Source organism: Aquarana catesbeiana, linkage group LG03 (genome assembly GCF_042186555.1).
Source record: "Aquarana catesbeiana isolate 2022-GZ linkage group LG03, ASM4218655v1, whole genome shotgun sequence".
NCBI classification, from domain to species: Eukaryota; Metazoa; Chordata; class Amphibia; order Anura; family Ranidae; genus Aquarana; species Aquarana catesbeiana.
Window position 1 is genome coordinate 59,093,487 of NC_133326.1, and position 20,247 is coordinate 59,113,733.

At 42.6% G+C, this 20,247-nt stretch overlaps 1 protein-coding gene across 1 annotated transcript in view; it reads right to left on the minus strand.

Annotated features, from left to right (window-relative positions):
- The window catches only part of EFL1 (elongation factor like GTPase 1), a 556,540-nt gene that overhangs the window by 488,565 nt on the left and 47,728 nt on the right, over positions 1 to 20,247 (minus strand). Inside the window, exons 6-7 of the mRNA XM_073618573.1 lie at positions 6,833 to 6,970; positions 6,540 to 6,742 (exon numbers count right to left, since the gene is read on the minus strand). Coding sequence (XP_073474674.1) covers positions 6,540 to 6,742; positions 6,833 to 6,970 — 341 coding nt within the window. The remainder of the gene's footprint in view (positions 1 to 6,539; positions 6,743 to 6,832; positions 6,971 to 20,247) is intronic.

Below are 20,247 nucleotides of genomic sequence, written 5' to 3' on the forward strand. Positions count from 1 at the left end.
TTTTTAATGATCTTTTGTTATGAGGTTTAAACATGTCTTTAAAAATCTTGCTTGTTTCCTATTAAAGCATATTTTGTGGGTGCATGGACTACAGCATGTATGTACAATTCATACAATCATTAGGGCAAGCCTCTATTTAACCATGCTCTTTTGAACTACGGCCGCTGTTTGCAATGAAACATGGTGCTAATTGCAGCTCTTTGTTGTGTCCAAGGGCGCTCACAGGCTTTTACAATCCTAGCAACATCGGGGGGGGGGATTAATCTTTTCTCAGGAATGCTGTCCCGCGATCGTGTCAAGGAGCGGCAGAACAAGGAAATGTCTATGTAAACAAGGCATTTCCCTGTTCTGCCTAGCAACATGACATATCTACTGCTCCCTGTCATCGGGAGCAGTGATCTCTGTCATATTCTAGTGAGCCCACCCCCCCTACAATTAGATTCACTCCCTAGGACACACTTAACCCCTTGATCGCCCCCTAGTGTTTAACCCCTTCCCTGCCAGTGTCATTTACACAGTAATCAGTGCATTTTATAGCACTGATCGCTGTATAAATGACAATAGTCCCAAAATAGTGTCAAAAGTGTCCGATGTGTCCGCCAAAATGTCGCAGTCCCGATAAAAATCGCAGATCGCTGCCATTACTAGTAAAAAAAAAATAATAATAATATTAAAAATGCTATAAATCAATCCCCTATTTTGTAGACGCTATAACTTTTGCACAAATCAATATACGCTTATTGCGATTTTTATTACCAAAAATATGTAGAAGAATACATATATATTGGCCTAAACTGAGAAAAAATTTGCTTTTTTAAAAAAAAAAAAAAAAAAAGGGGATATTTATTATAGCAAAAAGTACAAAATATTGTGTTTTTTTCAAAATTGTCGCTTATTTTTTGTTTATAACGCAAAAAATAAAAAACGCAGATATGATCAAATACCACCAAAAGAAAGCTCTATTTGTGGGGAAAAAAAAAGGACATACATTTTGTTTGGGTGCAGTGCCGTGCGACTGCGCCCTTGTCAGTTAAAGCGACGCAGTGCCGAATCGCAAAAAATGGCCTGGTCATTCAGCAGCCAAATCTTCCGGGGCTGAAGCGGTTAATCTTCAAGCAATTCTAACGCCAGAAATGCAGTACATAAGCGGGTTAATTAATAGTTTAGATTACAAGATCAAAATGGAGTACTTCTTTAAACAAAATGAAATCTCTGAGAATTAGTCTTAACATTTCTATTATTAGCAAAGCCTAAAATTCCCCATTTTGACAGCACATAATGCATGCATTTTTCATTATAAAGAAATATTAAAAAGAAATATATATGACTGTGGAAAAGAACATAATTAAAAAGATGTACACCTTCTATAAACCTGATGAGATGTATGTGTTACTCAAGATCTGAAGGAACGCTTTAACAGCATTGCAAAAAATAATCACCTAAAATGAACTCTGACAATGGAGAGCAAATAACCACAGCTCCATCTAGTGACTGATATTCAAATTTTCAATACAGACCTAGATTATAGACGCACCTTCAAAAATCTTTACGATAATTATTAGGCAATTTAATATAACCCCCTCAAATAACCAGAGGCAATAGATTTAATAATGGTTAGATGGTTAGATGGTTCATATACCTCTTGAATTGCAGTTAGAAGTCTACACGATTACTACACTTTTTTCCAAATTGGTAGCGCAGGAATAGCTCCCGTTTTTCAATAGATTTAATATATAAAAAGACAAGCCTTAAGCTTACCCCAATAGAAGACGCATACTTTTTGCAAATGTATCAAAAGGAGATATTTGCTTTTTTTGAAAATTCGGGAAACAGGATGATAACTGGGGTGATAGTGAATATGTTTTCAGTTTTCTATTACTGGTAGAATGGTTGGGAGTTCATGGACAAACATGGGAACTCATAGGTATACCCACACACACATGTAGGACACCATTTCTGCAGCCATACTAGTATCTGTCACAGCCGGGGACGGGGAGCTGAAAACATCACCTCCTTACTTTTAATTGCTGATGTTTAAAGATGCTCACCTGACAGAAAAGAGATAGCTACTTCATTTTTTGGCATACAAATATACATCGATCAGCCATAACATGGCTACCAGCCTAAAAATTGAGTAGGCTCTCTAAAACAGCCCTGACCCAAAAAGAGGCATGGACTCCACTAGAACCTGTGAAGGCATGCTGTGGTTTCTGCCTCTACTGGCTTGCCTTCTTCTCATAATGCATGCTGGTGCCATGTCTTCCCCAGATAAGTGACACACATGCACCCGGCCATCCACATGATGTACAAGAAAAAAAAAAAAGTGATTCATCTGACCAGGCCACTTTTTCTATTGCTCTGTGGTCCAGTTCTGATGCACACAGGCCCATTGTAGGAGATTTTGGCTTTAGACAAAGGTCAGAATGGGTACCCTGACTGGTCTGCGGGCACATAGTCCCGAATGTAACAAACTGGTGCACTGTGTGTTCTGACATCTTTCTTTCGGAACAAGTATGAACTTTTTAAGCTATTTGAGCTACAGTAGCTCTTCTATAAGACTGGACTACATGGGCAAGCCTTTGCTCCCCACGTGCATCAATGAGCCTTGGCTGCCCATGACCTTGTCACTGGTTTGCTGGCTTTCCTTCCTTGGACCACTACTGTAGGTCCTGACCACTGCAGACCGGGAACATCCCACAAGAGCTGCAGTTTTGGAGTTGTTCTAGCCATTACAATTTGGTCCTTGTCAGAGTCCCTCATTTCCTCATACTTGCCCATTTTTTATGCTTTCAACACATCAACTTCAGGGATAACAAGATCACTTGCTGCCTGATACAGTATGTGGTTGGTTTTTAACCACTTCAGCCACGGAAGAATTTACCCCCTTCCTGACCAGAGCACTTTTTGCGATTCGGCACTGCGTCGCTTTAACTGAAAATTGCGCGGTCGTGCGACGTGACTCCCAAACAAAATTGACGTCCTTTTTTTCCCACAAATAGAACTTTCTTTTGGTGGTATTTGATCGCCTCTGTGGTTTTTAGTTTTTGCGCTTTAAACAAAAATAGAGCGACAATTTTGAAAAAAACGCATTATTTTTTACTTTTTGGTATAATAAATATCCCCCAAAAATATGAAAAATAACAATTTTTTTCCTCAGTTTAGGCCGACATGTATTCTTCTACATATTTTTGGTAAAAAAAAAATTGCAATAAGCAATTATTGATTGGTTTGCGCAAAAGTTATAGCGTTTACAAAATAGGGGATAGTTTTATAGCATTTTTATTAATAATTTTTTTTTTTCTAAATGGCGGCGATCAGCGATTTTTATTGTGACTGCGACATTATGGCGGACACATCGGACATTTTTGGGACCATTGTCATTTATACAGCAATCAGTGCTATAAAAATGCACTGATTCCTGTGTAAATAACACTGGCAGTGAAGGGGTTAACCACTAGGTGGCAGTGTAGGGGTTAAGTGTGTCCTAGGGGTGTGTTTCTAACTGTGGGGGGGTGGCTACATGTTACACGTCACTGATCTCTGCTCCGATCACAGGGAGCAGAGATCAGTGATACTGTCACTAGGCAGAACGGGGAGATGCTGTTTACATCAGCATCTCCCCGTTCTTCCTCCCCGTGAGGCGATCGCGGGTATCCCCGCGGCGATCGAGTCCGCGGGACCCGCGACCCGACTCACGGAGCTTGCCTCTTAAAGGGCAATGTACGTGGTTTTGCCTGTACGAGCCCTTCTGCCGCAGTATATCTGCGCGAAGCGGTCGGCAAGCGCTTAAGAAAAAAATTAAGTCTTTTTTTTTAAATTAATGCAACAACATAAATAAAAAAGTTTGGACTGAGGCATGTTTACCATGGTGTAACATCCTCTCTTCTTTTAACACTCTGTAAACATCTGGGAACCTAGGAGACCAGTTGCTGGAGTTTTGGGAGAGGAATATTGTCCCATTTTTGCCCGATATAGGTTTTTAAATGCTCAACAATTCTGCGACGTCTTTGTAGCATTTTTCATTACAAGATGCGTCAAATATTTACAAAATGGTGAATGGTCTGGACTGCAGGCAGGCCAGTTAAGCACCCAAACTCTTCTACTATGTAGCCAGGTTGTTGTCATAGATGCAGTATGCGCTTTAGCACGGTCCTGCTGAAATATGCAAGACCTTCCCTGAAAAAGACATTGTTTAGATTGGAGCATATACTGTCCCAAAACCCGGATACATCTTTCAGCATCGATGGTGCCTTTGCAGATGTGCAAGCTGCCCATTCCATCCACACTAATATACCCCCATAACGTCAGAGATACTGGCTTTGAACTAAGCACTTATAACAAGCCAGAAGGTCTCCCTTCTCTTTAGTACGAAGACACGGGACCACACATGGTTGCCATAAAGAATGTCAAAATTAACTTCATCTGACCACAGAACTGTTTTCCACTTTGCAACACACCATTTTAATGAGCTTTGGCCCAGAGAAGATAGCAGCATTTCTAGATCATGTTCAGATATAACTTCTTCTTAGCCTAGAGCTTTACGGTGATTTTTGGAAGTATTCCTGAGCCAATGCAGTGATGTCCATCACAGAATCATGCCTGTTTTCAATGCAGTGCCGTCTGAGGGCCCAAAATATCACGGGCATCCAATATTGCATTTCGGCCTTCTCCCTTGCGCACAGAGATTTCTCCAGATGCTCTGAATCTTTGATTATATTATGTACTGTAGATGATGATCTGCTTAATGTCTTTGCAATTTTACATTGAGGAACATTATTTTGAAATTGTTCGACAATTTTTAGATGCAGCTTCGGTGAACCTCTTCCATCTTTGACTCTCCAAGATGCTCTTTTTACACCAGATCATGTTACTGACCTGTTGCCAATTAACCTAATTAGTTGCAAAATGTTTTTCCTTGTTAGTACTATGTACTTTGCCAGCTTTTTGTTGCCCTGTCCTAGGGCTGGGGAAAAAATCGATGTAAATCTTGAATTGAGTTGAGAGGTCAAATCGATTCAAAATTTAAGCAAATCGAGTTTTTAGGTGAGGCCGCGGCTTCGGCCTAGTCCGCGAGGCCTAGGCGTAAAAACTCCTGCCCACAGCTCCTCAGGACCGGCGCGGTGTCCAAACAAAACTCGATTTGAATCGTGAATCGAGTTTTTTTTAAGAAAATCACAGATTTTTTTTTTTTTAGAAAATCTCCCAGCCCTACCCTGTCCCAACCTTTTTGAGACGTGTTGCTGCCATCAATTTAAAAATTACCTTATTTTTCCTTACCACTTGCCGACCGACTCACGCCAATGTACGTCGGCAAAGTGGCACGGGTGCGTAAAACAACGTACTTGTGCGTCGCTGCCGTAATCCGCAGCTAGCGGGCCGCAGGAGCATGCCCCGCGGACTCAATGTCCACTGGCAGCCCACGATCGTGGCACGGAAAGGCAGAGCGGGGAGATGCCTATGTAAACAAGGCATTTCCCTGTTCTGCCTAGCAACATGACAGGGATCTACTGCTCCCAGTGATCGGGAGCATTGATCTCTGTCATGTCCTAGTGAGCCCATCACCCTACAGTTAGAACTGGCTGAGGGAACACCGTTAACCCCTTGATAGCCCCCTAGTGTTTAACCCCTTCCCTGCCAGTGACATTTACACAATAATCAGTGCATTTTTATAGCACTGATCGCTGTATAAATGCCAATGGTCCCAAAATAGTGTCAAAAGTGTCCGATCTGTCCGCCGCAATGTCGCAGTCGCAAATCGCAGATCACCGCCATTACTGATAAAAAAATTATTAATAAAAATGCCATAAATCTATCCCTTACTTTGTAGACGCGATAACCTTTGTGCAAACCAATCAATATACGCTTATTGCAATTTTATTTTTATCAAAAATATGTAGAATACATATTGGCCTAAACTGTGGAAGAAATTAGATTTTTTATGTATTTTTTGGGGATATTTATTTCAGCAAAAAGTAAAAAATATTGCTTTTTTTTCAAAATTGTCACTCTTTTTTTGTTTAGAGCGCAAAAAATAAAAACCACAGAAGTGATCAAATACCACCAAAAGCTCTATTTGTGGGAAAAAAAAGGATGTCAATTTTGTTTGGGTACAACTTCACACGACCGCGCAATTTTCAAAGCGACGCAGTGCCGTATCGCAAAAAAGGGCTTGGTCAGGAAGGGGGTAAATTCTTCTGGGGCTGAAGTGGTTAAAATGGCATTGTGCAAATACTACGCGACATAAAAAACTGCAACACCCACCATTTTATTCTCTAGAGTCTCTGCTTAAAAATATATATATATATAATGTTTGGGGGGTTCTAAGTAATTCTTCTAGCAAAAAAAAGAATAAAATGCTTATTTTTACAATTTATGATGATTTGCATATGATTTTTACATTTTATTTTGTAGAATTGGCATGGGGGTCAGGTGTTTAATTAGTAAGTGGTAATTTCTAGTTAATAGACCAAAAGTAATCCAGAGAAATGCTGTAAGGGGAAAAAGTTATAAAAAGTTACAATAGAGGAATAGGAGCTTACGTAAATCCCCATCCATCAATGGCACTGGCAAACACCACATTGCCCTGGTCTGGGGAGAAATAGAGGTGGGAGTCGTCGGAGTTTTCCAAGCCTGCACTCCAGTCATACACATGATCCCCTTCTGTTGTCTCTGTGGTAGTGTCTTTTTCAGCTCTCTCTTCCAGGACCCTGGAGGTAAACAGGCCTCCCGTCACGGCATTTACCTGAAAAATAAAGAGGATGGTTAGATATAATTTTGACAGCAAGTGGTACATTGAACATATGTACACACCTCCTATGGATGCAGTGCTTACCTGCCCCAGTATTTTTTGAAGATGGGTATATGCTTCTAGAGATGACATTTTCAGTTCCACTATCAGTCTATCAATCTTATTGATTACCAAAACAGGCTGTATATTCTCCAACCAGGCTTGTCGTAATACTGCCTGGGTCTACAGAAAAAACACAGAAATTAATTTGTAGCATAATACCACATTACAGTATTGTGAGGTCCCAGTTACACTATGGGATCTATGTATAAAAAAAAATTGCTGTGCGGATGTCACAAGCATTTGCTCAGTTGTCCCAAATAATCACCGTAAATTGGCTAATACAATTATTTCCTATGATTGACAGATCTATCTAGTGTCCATAATCCAGTATTTTCCCAGAAATAAACGTCATAGGCAAATTGGGGTGATTATTTGCGATAGCTGGAAGAATTGCTTGTGACATTCATCCAGTAAATTTTTTTATAAATTGATTCCTATAATTTTGGTGCAGTGAAATATAGGTGAAACTGCACACAAAATGCATGAGAACTAAATTATTATAGACAAACAGCGCAGCACTTGCCTCATATTCTTTGCGTAAATATGCATTTACTTTATTTTTTTTCTTGCCTTTTGAGGAACACAGAAAATCACCTACTGTTGGGTTACATTGCTGCCTACAGGAGGACAGGTCACTAGTAAAAAATTTTTTAAAAAGTATATATATATATATATATATATATATATATATATATATATATATATATATATATATATATATATACACACACATACATACATACATACATATATATATATACACACACACACACATATACATACATACATATATATGGGTCTTCAGACAGGATCGCTGCGGATTACCAAGGGTGGTCAGTTGTCCAGTAATATATCCTTTCATATATAGTAGGCCAGCCCAGTTTAACCCCTCCTACTACCAGCAAGCCTCAGTTTTTTGTTGCTAGTGTCTTAGGAGGATGTAAATCTTTTCTTCAACTCTGTTGGGAACCGTCTAACCTTTTTGAAGGCATTTCTTCTTACATTTTTTTCTTTAATCAAGATTCTTTGCTACTATAGATGGTCTCTAGATTTGCAGCTATCTGGAGCAGCCTAGGTACTGGACGTGGCAGGTCTAGCTTAGAAGTGACCTCCAGGCACTGGGTTCTGCATTAGCCACTTTCTCAACCCCATTCTGGTAACAAGTTAGTCGTGGAGCGCTTTCCAAGTTGAGAGCCATTGGCATTGCCTCTGGGCTTACCCCGTCTCTGAAGACTTGCTCTGTGAGTAGGCTGATCAGGCTGAGGACTTGGAGCTACCTCACTGTTTGGACCGCTAAGTGCATTTGAATTTTCGCTTTCTATTATTTTACCACCAAAGGGTTAACAACACTGAGGGTGCCGACATCTGCTGGGTGAAAAGTGGCATGGCACTCAACATCAAGGAAACACCTCCCCAAAGAACCAGAAGGAACTCCGGATCCTTGGTTTGTTTATACTGCCCGTCCACAATAACTATGATCACCTCCAGCCATCCGACTCTCACCAACTGTCTGGGTTTTGTGAGTACCTTAGGCCTTGCCTTGTACCCTAAGCCTAGTTGAATCACTGCCAGTCACCACATGTCTGTATATAGAGACAAAGGGGCAGTCCAACTGCACTGAGTAACCCCAGTTCACACATCCCTAACAGTTTTGTTCTGTGCCTTCCGAATGTACCAACTTTTGCAACCTGGTTACTCAATGATTATATGATCCACCTTATCATCACAGTCCTCCTTAGCGCCACCAAGTGAGGCCAAATCCCATCTGGGACCTATACTTCAGTTGTACAAGACCTTGTGATCAAATTCATCCAGTTTCTCACTGCAGCTGACCACAGAGGCTCTACGTGCAATCCTGTGTCTTCCCCTGCAGAGTCCATGTCTAATCAGCTGGCAACAGGTTGCAATGACCATCTCCAACTCTTATCTGGGTTCCCCTAAGTCTCTCCCTGATGAGATTATTTTGGAGAAATTGCAGTTTTCTGCCATTACCCTAGATTTAAACCAGACCACTCGTATGTATGTGGTATATATCATTGGAGCACATGTGTCTTGGTGTAAGAAGTCTAAAGAAAGTTTGGCCAAGTCTCATCCTTCTCCTCCGGACACCTGGAGAACCAGGTTTCACCATTAGTGAAGCCTTCAGAAGGAAAATGTTCTCCCCCACTTTTCTAAAAGGAGGGGGGGGTTACTAATCCTTGCAAGCTCTTGGGTAGTTTTTCCTTCAGGTGCAGAGTGCCATTTCATGCTTATGAATTGATCCATCACACCTCACACTCTACCTCCCTGTATCAGGGTACAGATTAAACCTACCTCTGCTTCCTTGGGGCCTTTGGAACTCAACATTTCCTGTTCTAATGTCTGTGCCAGTCTGGTTTTAGGAGATGTACCCCAGCCTGTCCACTGTTCTTTCCCCTCAGAGCATTCATTTGTCTCCTTTGAGACACATAAGCTGCGAGATTTAAGATGAGCTTGATATCTATCAAGTCTCCTCAAGATGAAACCACATGGGAGTTGGCAAAACTAGTAGAGGTGGAGCCTGGCGGTGGACTGATCGACTGAGTGAGACTGTTAAAATGAGTCTTTCCTATCCTTTTAATCGTTTTAATAAATGTAAGTTCATTGCTAGCTGGGATGGAGAGGTTTCATTATTTAACCCCTCGGATACTGCACTATAGGAGGCACTTTTTCTTGTTCTTTCATATGTATTTCCACATCTACAGGTCTTAAACGTGAAAGCAGCACAGTGGATGGGACTCATTGCTGCCTATTGATCGTGTCGTTTGAGCTGATTAAAGATTACAGAGGATTCCTTGAAAGGTTTATTGGCACTAAGTGCAAAGGCGTTTTTGACCCCTTGGGGTCGCATAAAGGAGGTGAGCGGCCATTGCATGCGGTGGTGGGAGCACTCAGGATAAAGCTTTTATAGAAGAAATATCACTGGCAAGGATTCCCCATATTAATGATTATTGGACTTTTTTTTCAATACATACTGCATCATTGTATTTTTATTTTCTGTATATTGTATTATCACTAGACGATTGCATTATCACTATTAGGTTTTTTAGCATATTATGTATTGTATCATTGCAGTGCTGTCACACTTTCATTTTTATATTTTTTTTATCTATCAAGTCCGCCATCAATGTCCTTTTCCAGAGGGTTCATGTGACCTGGAAGGTCAAGTACTTGCTCATCATTGTCCTACCAGTGCTCTGACTTCCCAGTCTCGCCCCTGCATTCACTGTGATCTGACCACCCAGGTCTTCCTTGTCTACAGATAGGTGGGAGTTGAGCTTGGTCCTCAGCCCTATCAGATCTGTGTTCCTCCCTGCCATCTTTGGGGAAGATCTATCCTCTAACCCTTGCCTATTCCTTGCATTTGAAACTTCCATGTATCTCACCATATTAGTCATGTCTCCATGGTATCGAACCTTATTTCTCTAAGGGAGTCCAGGGACCACTTAACGGAGTCATTCTCAGTGTTCTTAAACACTCAAATATGAATTGTATTAGCCATGTGAATTACCGTAACTGTTTGTTAAATAAGGTTATTCCCCCTTTTTAAAGGTTGAAATGGTTTTGACGATATTTGTTATCATTTTTATTCTATTTATGTAAGGGGGGGGGGGGGGGGGTGACTGCATGTTTTACAATGTGATGAGTTTTAAGAAATTTCATTGTAAACTGCTTTGCAATGACAATAAAGTGTATCTATCTTCCTCGGTGGTCCTTGCCCTGGCAAGCTGGATGTCTGCCCTGGTTGTCCATTCATGTGTGCCCCCCCACTTTCTCTTTCAGACCCATGAGATCAGGTAAGGCTGAGAGCTCTATCTAGTCTAGGTCAGCTCTGGTCTCCTTTTAGCAAGTCATTTTTTTCAGCTTCCTCTGTCTGGCCCCAGTTTTTGGAGTGGGGGTTCTACTTTATGTTAGATATACTAGACTATGTTTGAATAATTCAACAGTATATGACTCTCTGTGTCCGTCAATGAACAATAAAAAAAACAAGATTTGTGTACACACTTCCTTATCTAGGAAGGTAAAGGTCTTATGGCTTTCTTTTAACAATGGCTTTCTTCTTGCCACTCTTCCATAAAGGGCAGATTTGTGAAGTGCACAACTAATAGTTGTCCTGTAGACAGATTCTCCCACCTGAGCTGTGGATCTCTGCAGCTCCTCCAGAGTTACCATGGGCCTCTTGGATGCTTCTCTGATTAATGCTTTCCTTGCCCAGCCTGTCAGTTTAGGTGGACGGCCATGTCTTGGTAGGTTTGCAGTTGTGCCATACTCTTTCCATTTTCAGATGATGGATTGAACAGTACTCCGTGAGATGTTCAAAGCTTTGGATATTTTTTTATAACCAATCCTTCTTTAACCACTTAACAACCGGCCCATAGCCGAATGACGGTTGCAGGGTGGTTGCTTAACACTGGGAGGGCGTACTATGACGTCCTCCCAGAATTCCCCTTTCGCGCGCACCCGAACACTTCCGTGACCGCCGGGTACCCCGGACCCGGCGCATCACGGATCCCGGTAAATGGCCGCTGTTCGTGGCCGTTTACCATGTGATTGCGCCGTCAAATGACGGCGCGATCACATGTAAACAGACCGGCGTCATCTGATGACGCCGGTTCCTCTCCTCCTCTCCTTCCTCTCCTCCTGTGTACCGATCGGTACACTGTGAGTGGAGAGGGGGGTGGATGGATGGCTGCAGCGCTGTGGGCTGGATGTGTAGTGCCCACAGCACTGCACAGTGACATCCAGCCATCCATCCATTCATGCTCAGCCATCCCTACTACTCTGCAATGTTGTGCAATACTCTGCAAAGCCCCACATTACCCTGGAATACCCCACATTACCCTGGAATACCCCACATTACCCTGGAATACCCCACATTACTCTGCAATACCCCCACAATACTCTGCAAAGCCCCACATTACCCCGCCATACTCAGCCATACCCTGCCATGCTGAGCTGTACTCGGCCTCTGTATGTGGCCAGGCTGCGGAAGTCTCACACACGTGGTATGGCCTTACTCAGGAGGAGTAGGAGAATCTATTTTGGGGTGTCATTTTTGGTATGTACATGCTATGTGGTAGAAATATTGTATAAATGGACAACTTTGTGTTTTTTTTTTGAAAAATTCTGTTTATTTCTTTTTTTAAAAGACATATACATACAACGTTTGGACGTGTCATTAGGACACTATCCATACTTGGTCAACATGACCATAGCCCTATCTAACAGAGGCCTACTAGCTAAAACATATCTCAATCCCTTCCCCCAACTCCCCCTCCCCCCCCCCCCGAACCACAGCTCAACATAAAAACGGATCTTCAGTTTTCCACCTCATCTAGATCAAGGATTTGTGCATACATTTTTATACGTATACCAGTAATAATTTCAGCAGACGTTCCCCTAGTCAAAACCCTCGTATTGCGTATTTCCACCAGGGGACATATTATGTCTAGTGCTTCCATATTTATTCAGTACTCTCATCCACTACCCCACCGTGTTGTTGGAATTAAACCACGATTGCCTTACCCTATCAAATTTTTTCATACACCCCCTGGACTCATATGTTGCTTTATAGTAGGGTAGCATGGAGTTCACTTGGCTTTTCCAGGAGGAGATACTCGGTGCCTCTGGTCTTTTCCATGCCAACAAAATAGCCTTTCTACCATAAAAAAGCAGAACATTTAGCATTGTGCGCATGGCCCGTGTGGGTACTACCTCATCTACCAGTCCAAGCATACAAACCCTGACTGTCAATGGGATCGGTACTGATATTAATTCAGCTATGCAGGTTGTGATATCAGTCGAAAATCTTTGAATCTGGGGGCATTGCCAGAAGATGTGGTTAGCATCTGCAGGTGAGTGAGAGCATCTCCAGCACTCTGCCGAGGCTGTGGGAAAAATCTTTTTTAATCTAGCTGGTGTGTAATAGCTTCTGTGCAAAAACTTGAACTGAATTAAACTGTCCCTTGCAGACACCAGATGTTTGAATGGTTGAGTCCATAGATCATCCCAGTCCTCACCCTGTATATCTGGGACCTCCACCTCCCACTTTTCCCTGCATCTGGTAATTGCCAGTGGGGTTACCTTGAATAATTCTTTATATGTGTTTGAAAGGGGTTTGGTCAGGTTCTCATCCGCTAGCAACGTTTCAAGAGACGAGGGCAGAGATTCCACCCTCCTCTCCCCAAACTGCGCCTGAAAAGCGTGTCTAACTTGTAAAAAACGAAACAAGTATGAGTTGGGGAGATCGTGCCTCGACTGCAGTTGGGAAAAGGTCAGTATTTCACCAAAGGTTGTTATGTCTTTTAATGTCTTGATTCCTCTACTAGCCCAGATCATAGGATCTGGCAAGTTGTAAAATTGGGGTAAAGTCGGGTTCATCCAAATAGGGGTTGAAGGTGACACCCCCCCATAACTAGGGCACGCCAGTTTTACTGCTGTCTCCCAGGCCTTAATAGTGGCTTTCATTGTTAGCGTTAGGGGCAATTCTGACCTGGTACCCCTAAACAAAGCAAAACGCAGACTGTCATAGGACCCCAGGTGAGCCGCCTCCAAGACTGTAGCCGCATCTCCATCTTCTGTTACCAACCACCTGTGTGCGAACACCATCTGCCCCGCTATGTAGTACTTATGCCAATCAGGCAGTGCCAATCCCCCTTGCTCCCCCGGTTCTTGCAGTACTTTGAGTCCTATTCTGGGAGCTTTAGGAGCCCAAATGAAAGATGAGACAATACTGTCTAGCTTCCGGAAAAATGACCGTGGTATCCAGACAGGTGCATGTCTCAAGAAATATAGTATAACCGGGAGAAATTTCATTTTTAATAAACTGATGCGACCTATTAAGGATAACGGAAGTTTTGTCCAAGTTTGTACTTTTTGCTTCAATACCGTTATCAGGGGCAGTAAATTAAGTAGCATATAGTCTTGAACGTTTGGAGTGATCTGTACCCCCAGGTATTTAAGGGACGTGACCCATTGTAGTGGTAGGTGGGGATCTGCTCTTTCCTTGGCCCCTGAATCTATTGGTAGGATGGACGATTTTCCCCAATTTACTTTTAGACCCGAGAAGGTTGCAAAATGATTTATGATTTCTAGTGCCGCTCTCAAGGAATCCCCCGGATCATCAAGAAATAATAACAAATCATCTGCGTATAGTGCCAGAGTCTCTTCTATTGCACCCACTCATATGGATGTTATTTTTGGAGAGGATCTAAGTGCTACCGCCAGTGGCTCCAGGGCAAGTGCGAACAGGAAAGGGGATAGCGGGCAACCTTGCCTGGTTCCCCTACCCACTTCAAAGAAGTCCGAGGTGGACGACCCCAGTCGGATCGCCACTCTCGGACGTCCATAAAGCATGGCCACCCACTTCCTAAAACTTGGGCCGAAACCCATAAACTCTAAGACCTTAAACATGAATGACCAATCTACAGAGTCGAAGGCCTTTTCAAAATCAATAGAGACCACTACTCTAGTGTTGGAAGCCCCTGACTGTATTTGTAAGTGAGTGAACAGTCTCCTTAGGTTAGTGTCTGTTGACTTCCCCGGCATAAACCCTGTTTGATCTATGTTAATAATAGAGGGGAGTACTTCCGCCAGTCTAATGGCCAAAATCTTTGTTAAGATTTTTAAGTCTGTATTTAACAGAGCTATCGGCCGGTACGATGCGCATTCCTTTGGGTCTTTCCCTGGTTTTAGTAGAAGAACCATGTAAGCCTCCAACATAGAGTCCGGCAAGGCATCATGTTTGTGGCAGTATTCTAAAAGTAAATTAAGTCTAGGGGCCAGGACTTCCACATTAGCCTTATAAAAATCAATTGGGAACCCATCTGGCCCAGGGGCCTTGTTCTGAGGGAAAGTGAAAATTGCTTTCTGAATTTCTTTCACTGTAATTTTAGCCTCTAAATTGTCCATGTCGGTCTCTGATAATTTTGGTAGTGTTAGGTCACCTAAAAGGGAGTCCAATTCAGTTGGGTCATAGGAAGGAATAGGTGAGTATAGGGAAGAATAGAACCTAATAAATTCCAGCATGATACGTTCTGGTTCGTTAAGCAAGTTTCCCCTCTGGTCTTTTATGACTGGGATGTTGGTCAGCGGGTGATAATCAGCAACCAACATTGCTAACAGTTTCCCATTCTTATCCCCCTCCGCAAAGACTGTGTGGTTCCTCTTTGTCATGTCGGCACGGGCTTGGCTCGTAAAGTGTATGGATAAGGAGCGTCTCGCCTCCAATAAGGCGTCATACGAGGCCCTCGTGGAAGACTCCGCATGGGCCCTGGCACATTCCCTTTCCCTCTGTTGAAGGAACTCCGTTTCTTCCCTATCCTGCTTTCGTGCTGTTTTTATAGCAGATATGTATTCCCCCTTGTCACTGCCTTAAAAGCATCCCATACAATGTGAGGATTTGCTGTGTCGACATTGGATGACCAATAGGACTGGATGGCCTCCGTCACCTGGACGGAAACCTGCTCGTCCTGTATCCATCCAGGGGCGAGACGCCAGCATCTTCCCTTTGCTTCCGCAGTGAATGATAGGGTAACTGCAAGAGGGTTGTGATCCGTCAGACCACCAGCCATATATACTATATCTTTTATATAAGGTAGTAATAGATTATTCCCAAATGCTAAATCTATCCTTGCAGAAGACCTATGAGCCGTTGACACATGTGAAAAACATTTATCATCTGGGTGCTTCCATCGCCACAGCTCCATAAGCTCCGCCACAGTCCTCCAGCCATTTAAGTCAGCCAAAAAAACAGAAAAAAGGCAGATCACCGCGCTATACCTTAGCTGAATTGGTGCATAAAAACATATTGAAAACAAAAATTGAAAGCAATCTAATGTGACAAATCAGTGATCAAACATCAGCATGAAGCAGCCGCTAAAATGTGGGATACACACATAACAAAGTAAATACAAGAAGAGCAGCGCTGTGATAAAAAAGTTCTATATGATAAAACCAAAAACAGAAAATGTGAAAATATTAAGCCCAAAAATTGGGATAGGCTCCAAGTTCATGGATTACAAAAACAGCTGGACCGTCCTATTCAAAAACCAATCATGGATGGTAAAAAGAAGAAGCGTGAATAAATGGAAATCAATAAGTCCTTCACCACACCACTGTGATAGTAAAAATGCGCGCTTACCAAATGGCAAGCTTGGAAGAGCTTGCGACCTTAACCCGGTCGGGGCCTTTCAAGATGGAACCATCAAAGGGAGGCACGCCACTTTGGCTTGGATTAAGCACGCTGTTCTTCCAATTAACACTCTATGTGGAGATGTGACCCCTGGCTAAGGCTAAGCCTATCATGTATGTGATAAATAAATTGATTAAAGTCCACTTAGTCCAGTTCCACTTGGTCTAAGTTCCAGCAAGCTTAAAGATGAGCATTTAAGTCAGCCGAACCCCCCCTAGCCGGGTTGGAGGCGTCCAACACCACATCCAGAATGGCATTGAAATCCCCCAACACAGCCACAGGGAGGTGAGCATATGGCGCCAGTTTCGTCAAGAGGTCATATAGCAGCTTGACCCGAAAGGGCGGAGGCATATATACGTTCACTAGTATGATAGTTTTATGACAGATTTCTATAACTATCGCCACATATCTGCCCTCTGGATCAGTAAACACATGATGGATCGTGCACGGTAGAGATTTGGAAATTAGAATAGAAACACCTCTAGCAAATGTGGAGTACGTTGAATGTAGGGCTTTTTGAACCCATGGTTTACGTAGTGAAAGTATTCTACTGCCATCCAGGTGTGTTTCCTGTAGAAGCATGATATGTGGCCGGATCTGTTTGAGGTATTGGAATACTGAGGCCCTCTTAAGTTTGTGGTTAAGGCCCCGAACATTCCAAGACACAATCCTAATATCATCCACCATTCCAACTTTTACTGTCAAATGTTAGCCAGAGCAACGTCCGCCAAGGGGGACTAGCCCCAATTGCAATATCCAGCATATCTGTGAGGAAAACAAACTTACAATAATAACCCCTAAGTCGAGCTGTGGCCCTAGAACATCCCACCCTTGCTTTTATACCAGCAACCAACCAAACCATACCGGTATATAGCTTGATCCCTGAACAAAACAATAGCAACAAAAAAATTGCGGTGAATTCCCGCCGCAGTAATCGAAAGTTCGGCAGTTCCTTTTGTAGTCCATGTCCCCTCCACTAACTCCTGCCAGAAGAAGTGGATATGCTTATGGTATTGCATAAAGACACTGAGTAAGTGAAATTCTCAGGTAATATGTAGATAGAGAAGAGAAAAATCATAAATAAATCAAGAAGAGCATAAAAAACCAAAAGAAAAAAAAAAAAAAAAAAAACAGGATTGTGACCCCCGTGATAACACAAAAACCCTCATCAGCCATTGCCACGGTCTGCGTTGTATGAGGAGAGGGTGTCGGTCATACCACCAGAGTTGTATCCTGGATATTGAGACTTTCCTCATGTATTGTACCTGTGCTGCAGGGCTCTTATACAATGAAAACTGGGATTCTCTTGCCCCTTCAAGGAAGGAGGAAAATGTCCCCTCAAAAAAAACAAAAAACAAAAAAACAGCAGCCAAAAAGCAAGAAAAAACAAAAACAGAATCTACCGTAAGGCATTTCCTCTTCACTGCCTGCCAGCATGTCGTTCATAGGACTTTAGAGTTCTTTGTCCATCCATTCATAGGCTTCCTCTGGGTGTTCAAAAAATTTCACCGACCCTTTATGTTGTATTCTGAGCTTGCTGGGATACATCATGCTGTATTTGACTTCCTTCTCTCTCAGGCGTCTACGAACCTCAGTAAACGATCGTCGCTTCTGTTGTGTCGCTGCTGAGAAATCTGGGAACAGCATCACTCTTTCATTTTCATGTCGGAGCTCTTGTAGTTTCCTGGCTTGGGACAGAATCATGTCACGATCTCGGTAATTCAAGAAGCGAACCAAAAAAGGTCTAGGGTATGCTCCCGGGGGTCTGCGGCCTGCTGGAACTCTGTGAGCTCGCTCGACTACGTAGGTAGGAGGCACATCCTGCAGGGACAGAAGCTGCTTGAAAAGACGTTCCGCAAATTGGGCAGGTTTGTCTCCTTCGGCTCCCTCTGGAAGTCCCACCACGCGGATGTTGTTTCTCCTCTGGCGATCTTCTGCGTCAATGGCTTTGTTTTGCAGTGACTAACTTGGTCTCTCAGCTCAGCTATTTGAGCACCATGATCATGAGAGGTATCTTCTATCTTCTTCTGTCTCCACTGTGGTCATCCTGCCTCTGAACTTATCCAGGTCATGTCTTATTAAATTACATTCAGAGGAGAGGTGATCTATGCGCCCCATGAGTTCTGCTTTGCTAGCACCTATCGCCTCCAGTATTGGCCTGGTGATCGCTTCTATGTCCACTGATTTTGCCAGTGCATTCTCTGATGCTTCTCCCCCTGTGTCTTTAGCCTGTGCCATCTTACCAGCAGCCGATTTGGCGCGCTGTTCCTTCGGCGGAGAAGACAAGATGGCGGGGGCGGGGCTAGGCGCCGTTTCCTTTATGGAGCGAGACTGTCTCTGATCCGACAGTGCCTTAGCAGACTTCTTTGCGGTAGAGGATGGCATCGCTAGATTCAGCGTTCTCTCCTCTATCTAGTGGTAAGCTCGGCAAGCTGCTATGAACACACCACTGTCGCGGATTTCATACAGGAGAGACGGAGCTGTGGAGGGAGGCTTGCTGCCGCGATCACATCCGGCCGGAAGTCCTCGGACAACTTTGTGTTAAAAAAAAAAATGCGTTTTAACCATTTCCCTCCCGCCGGCCGTCATACAACGTCCTTGACTTTGTGCGGAGATATCTGAATGATGCCTGCAGCTACAGGCATCATTCAGATATCAGCTTTTTCAGCCGGCGATTCCCTACACCATAAGAATGATCATAGCGGCTGTTCCACTGCTTGATCGTTCTTACGGGAGGCGAGAGGGGATGTCCCCCCCTCCCGCGCTTCTACCGACTCACCGCTACGATCAAAGCCAGGATCGTTTTTTTTTTTTTTTTTTTTTTTTAATTTCAGGCTTCCCAGCCTAGGAGGTGAGATGTGGGGTCTTATTGACCCCATATCTCACTGTAAAGAGGACCTGTCATGCCATATTCCTAATACAAGGATGTTTACATTCCTTGTAATAGGAATAAAAGTGGTCAAAATTTTTTTTTTGGGAAAAAAGCATCAAACTAAAATAAATAAAGTAAAATGAACAATAAAAAAAAAAATAAATAAATAATTTAAAGCGCCCCTGTCCCTGTGTGCTCGCAGTCAGAAGCGAACGCATACGTAAGTCCCGCCCACATATGAAAACGGTGTTCAAACCACACATGTGAGGTATCGCTGCAATCGGTAGAGCGAGAGCAATAATTTTGGCCCTAGACCTCCTCTGTAACTCAAAACATGTAACCAGTAAAAAATTTTAAAGCGTCGCCTATGGGGATTTTTGAGTAGCAAAGTTTGACGCCATTCCACAAGCGCGTGCAATTTTGAAAGGTGACATGTTGGGTATCTATTTACTCGGCGTAACTTCATCTTTCACATTATGCAAAAACATTGGGCTAACTTTACTGTTTTGGTTTTTGTAAAGCACAAAACATTTTTTTTTCCAAAAAAAACACGTTAAAAAAATTACCGTGCGAGATAAAAAGTTGCAAACGACCGCCATTGTATTCTCTAGGGTCTTTGCTAAAAAAACATATATAATGTTTTGGGGTTCTATGTAATTTTCTAGCTAATAAATGATGATTTTTACATGTAGGAGAGAAATGTCAGAATTGGCCTGGGTGCTCCAGAACGCCTGAAGGTGCTCCCCTGCATGTTGGTCCTCTGTATGTGGCCACGCTGTGTAAAAATCTCACATGTGGTATTGCCGTACTCGGGGGAAATAGCAGAATGTGTTTTGGGGTGTAATTTGTGGTATGCATATGCGGTGTGTGAGAAATAACCTGCTAATATGACAATTTTGTGGAAAAAAAAAAAAAAGTAAAAAAAAAAACCTTGATTTTGCAAAGAATTGTGGGAAAAAATGACAACTTCAAAAAACTCACCATGCATCTTTCTAAATACCTTGGAATGTCTTCTTTCCAAAAAGGGGTCATTTGGGGGGTATTTGTACTTTTCTGGCATGTTAGGGTCTCAAGAAATTAGATAGGCCGTCAGTACTTCAGGTGTGATCAATTTTCAGATATTCGCACCATAGCTTTTGGACTCTCTAACTTTCACAAAGACCAAATAATATACACCGATTTGGGTTATTTTTACCAAAGATATGTAGCGATATAAATTTTGGCCAAAATATATGAAGAAAAATTACTAATTTGCAAAATATTATAACAGAAATGAAGAAAAATTTATTTTTTTTACAGATTTTTCGGTCTTTT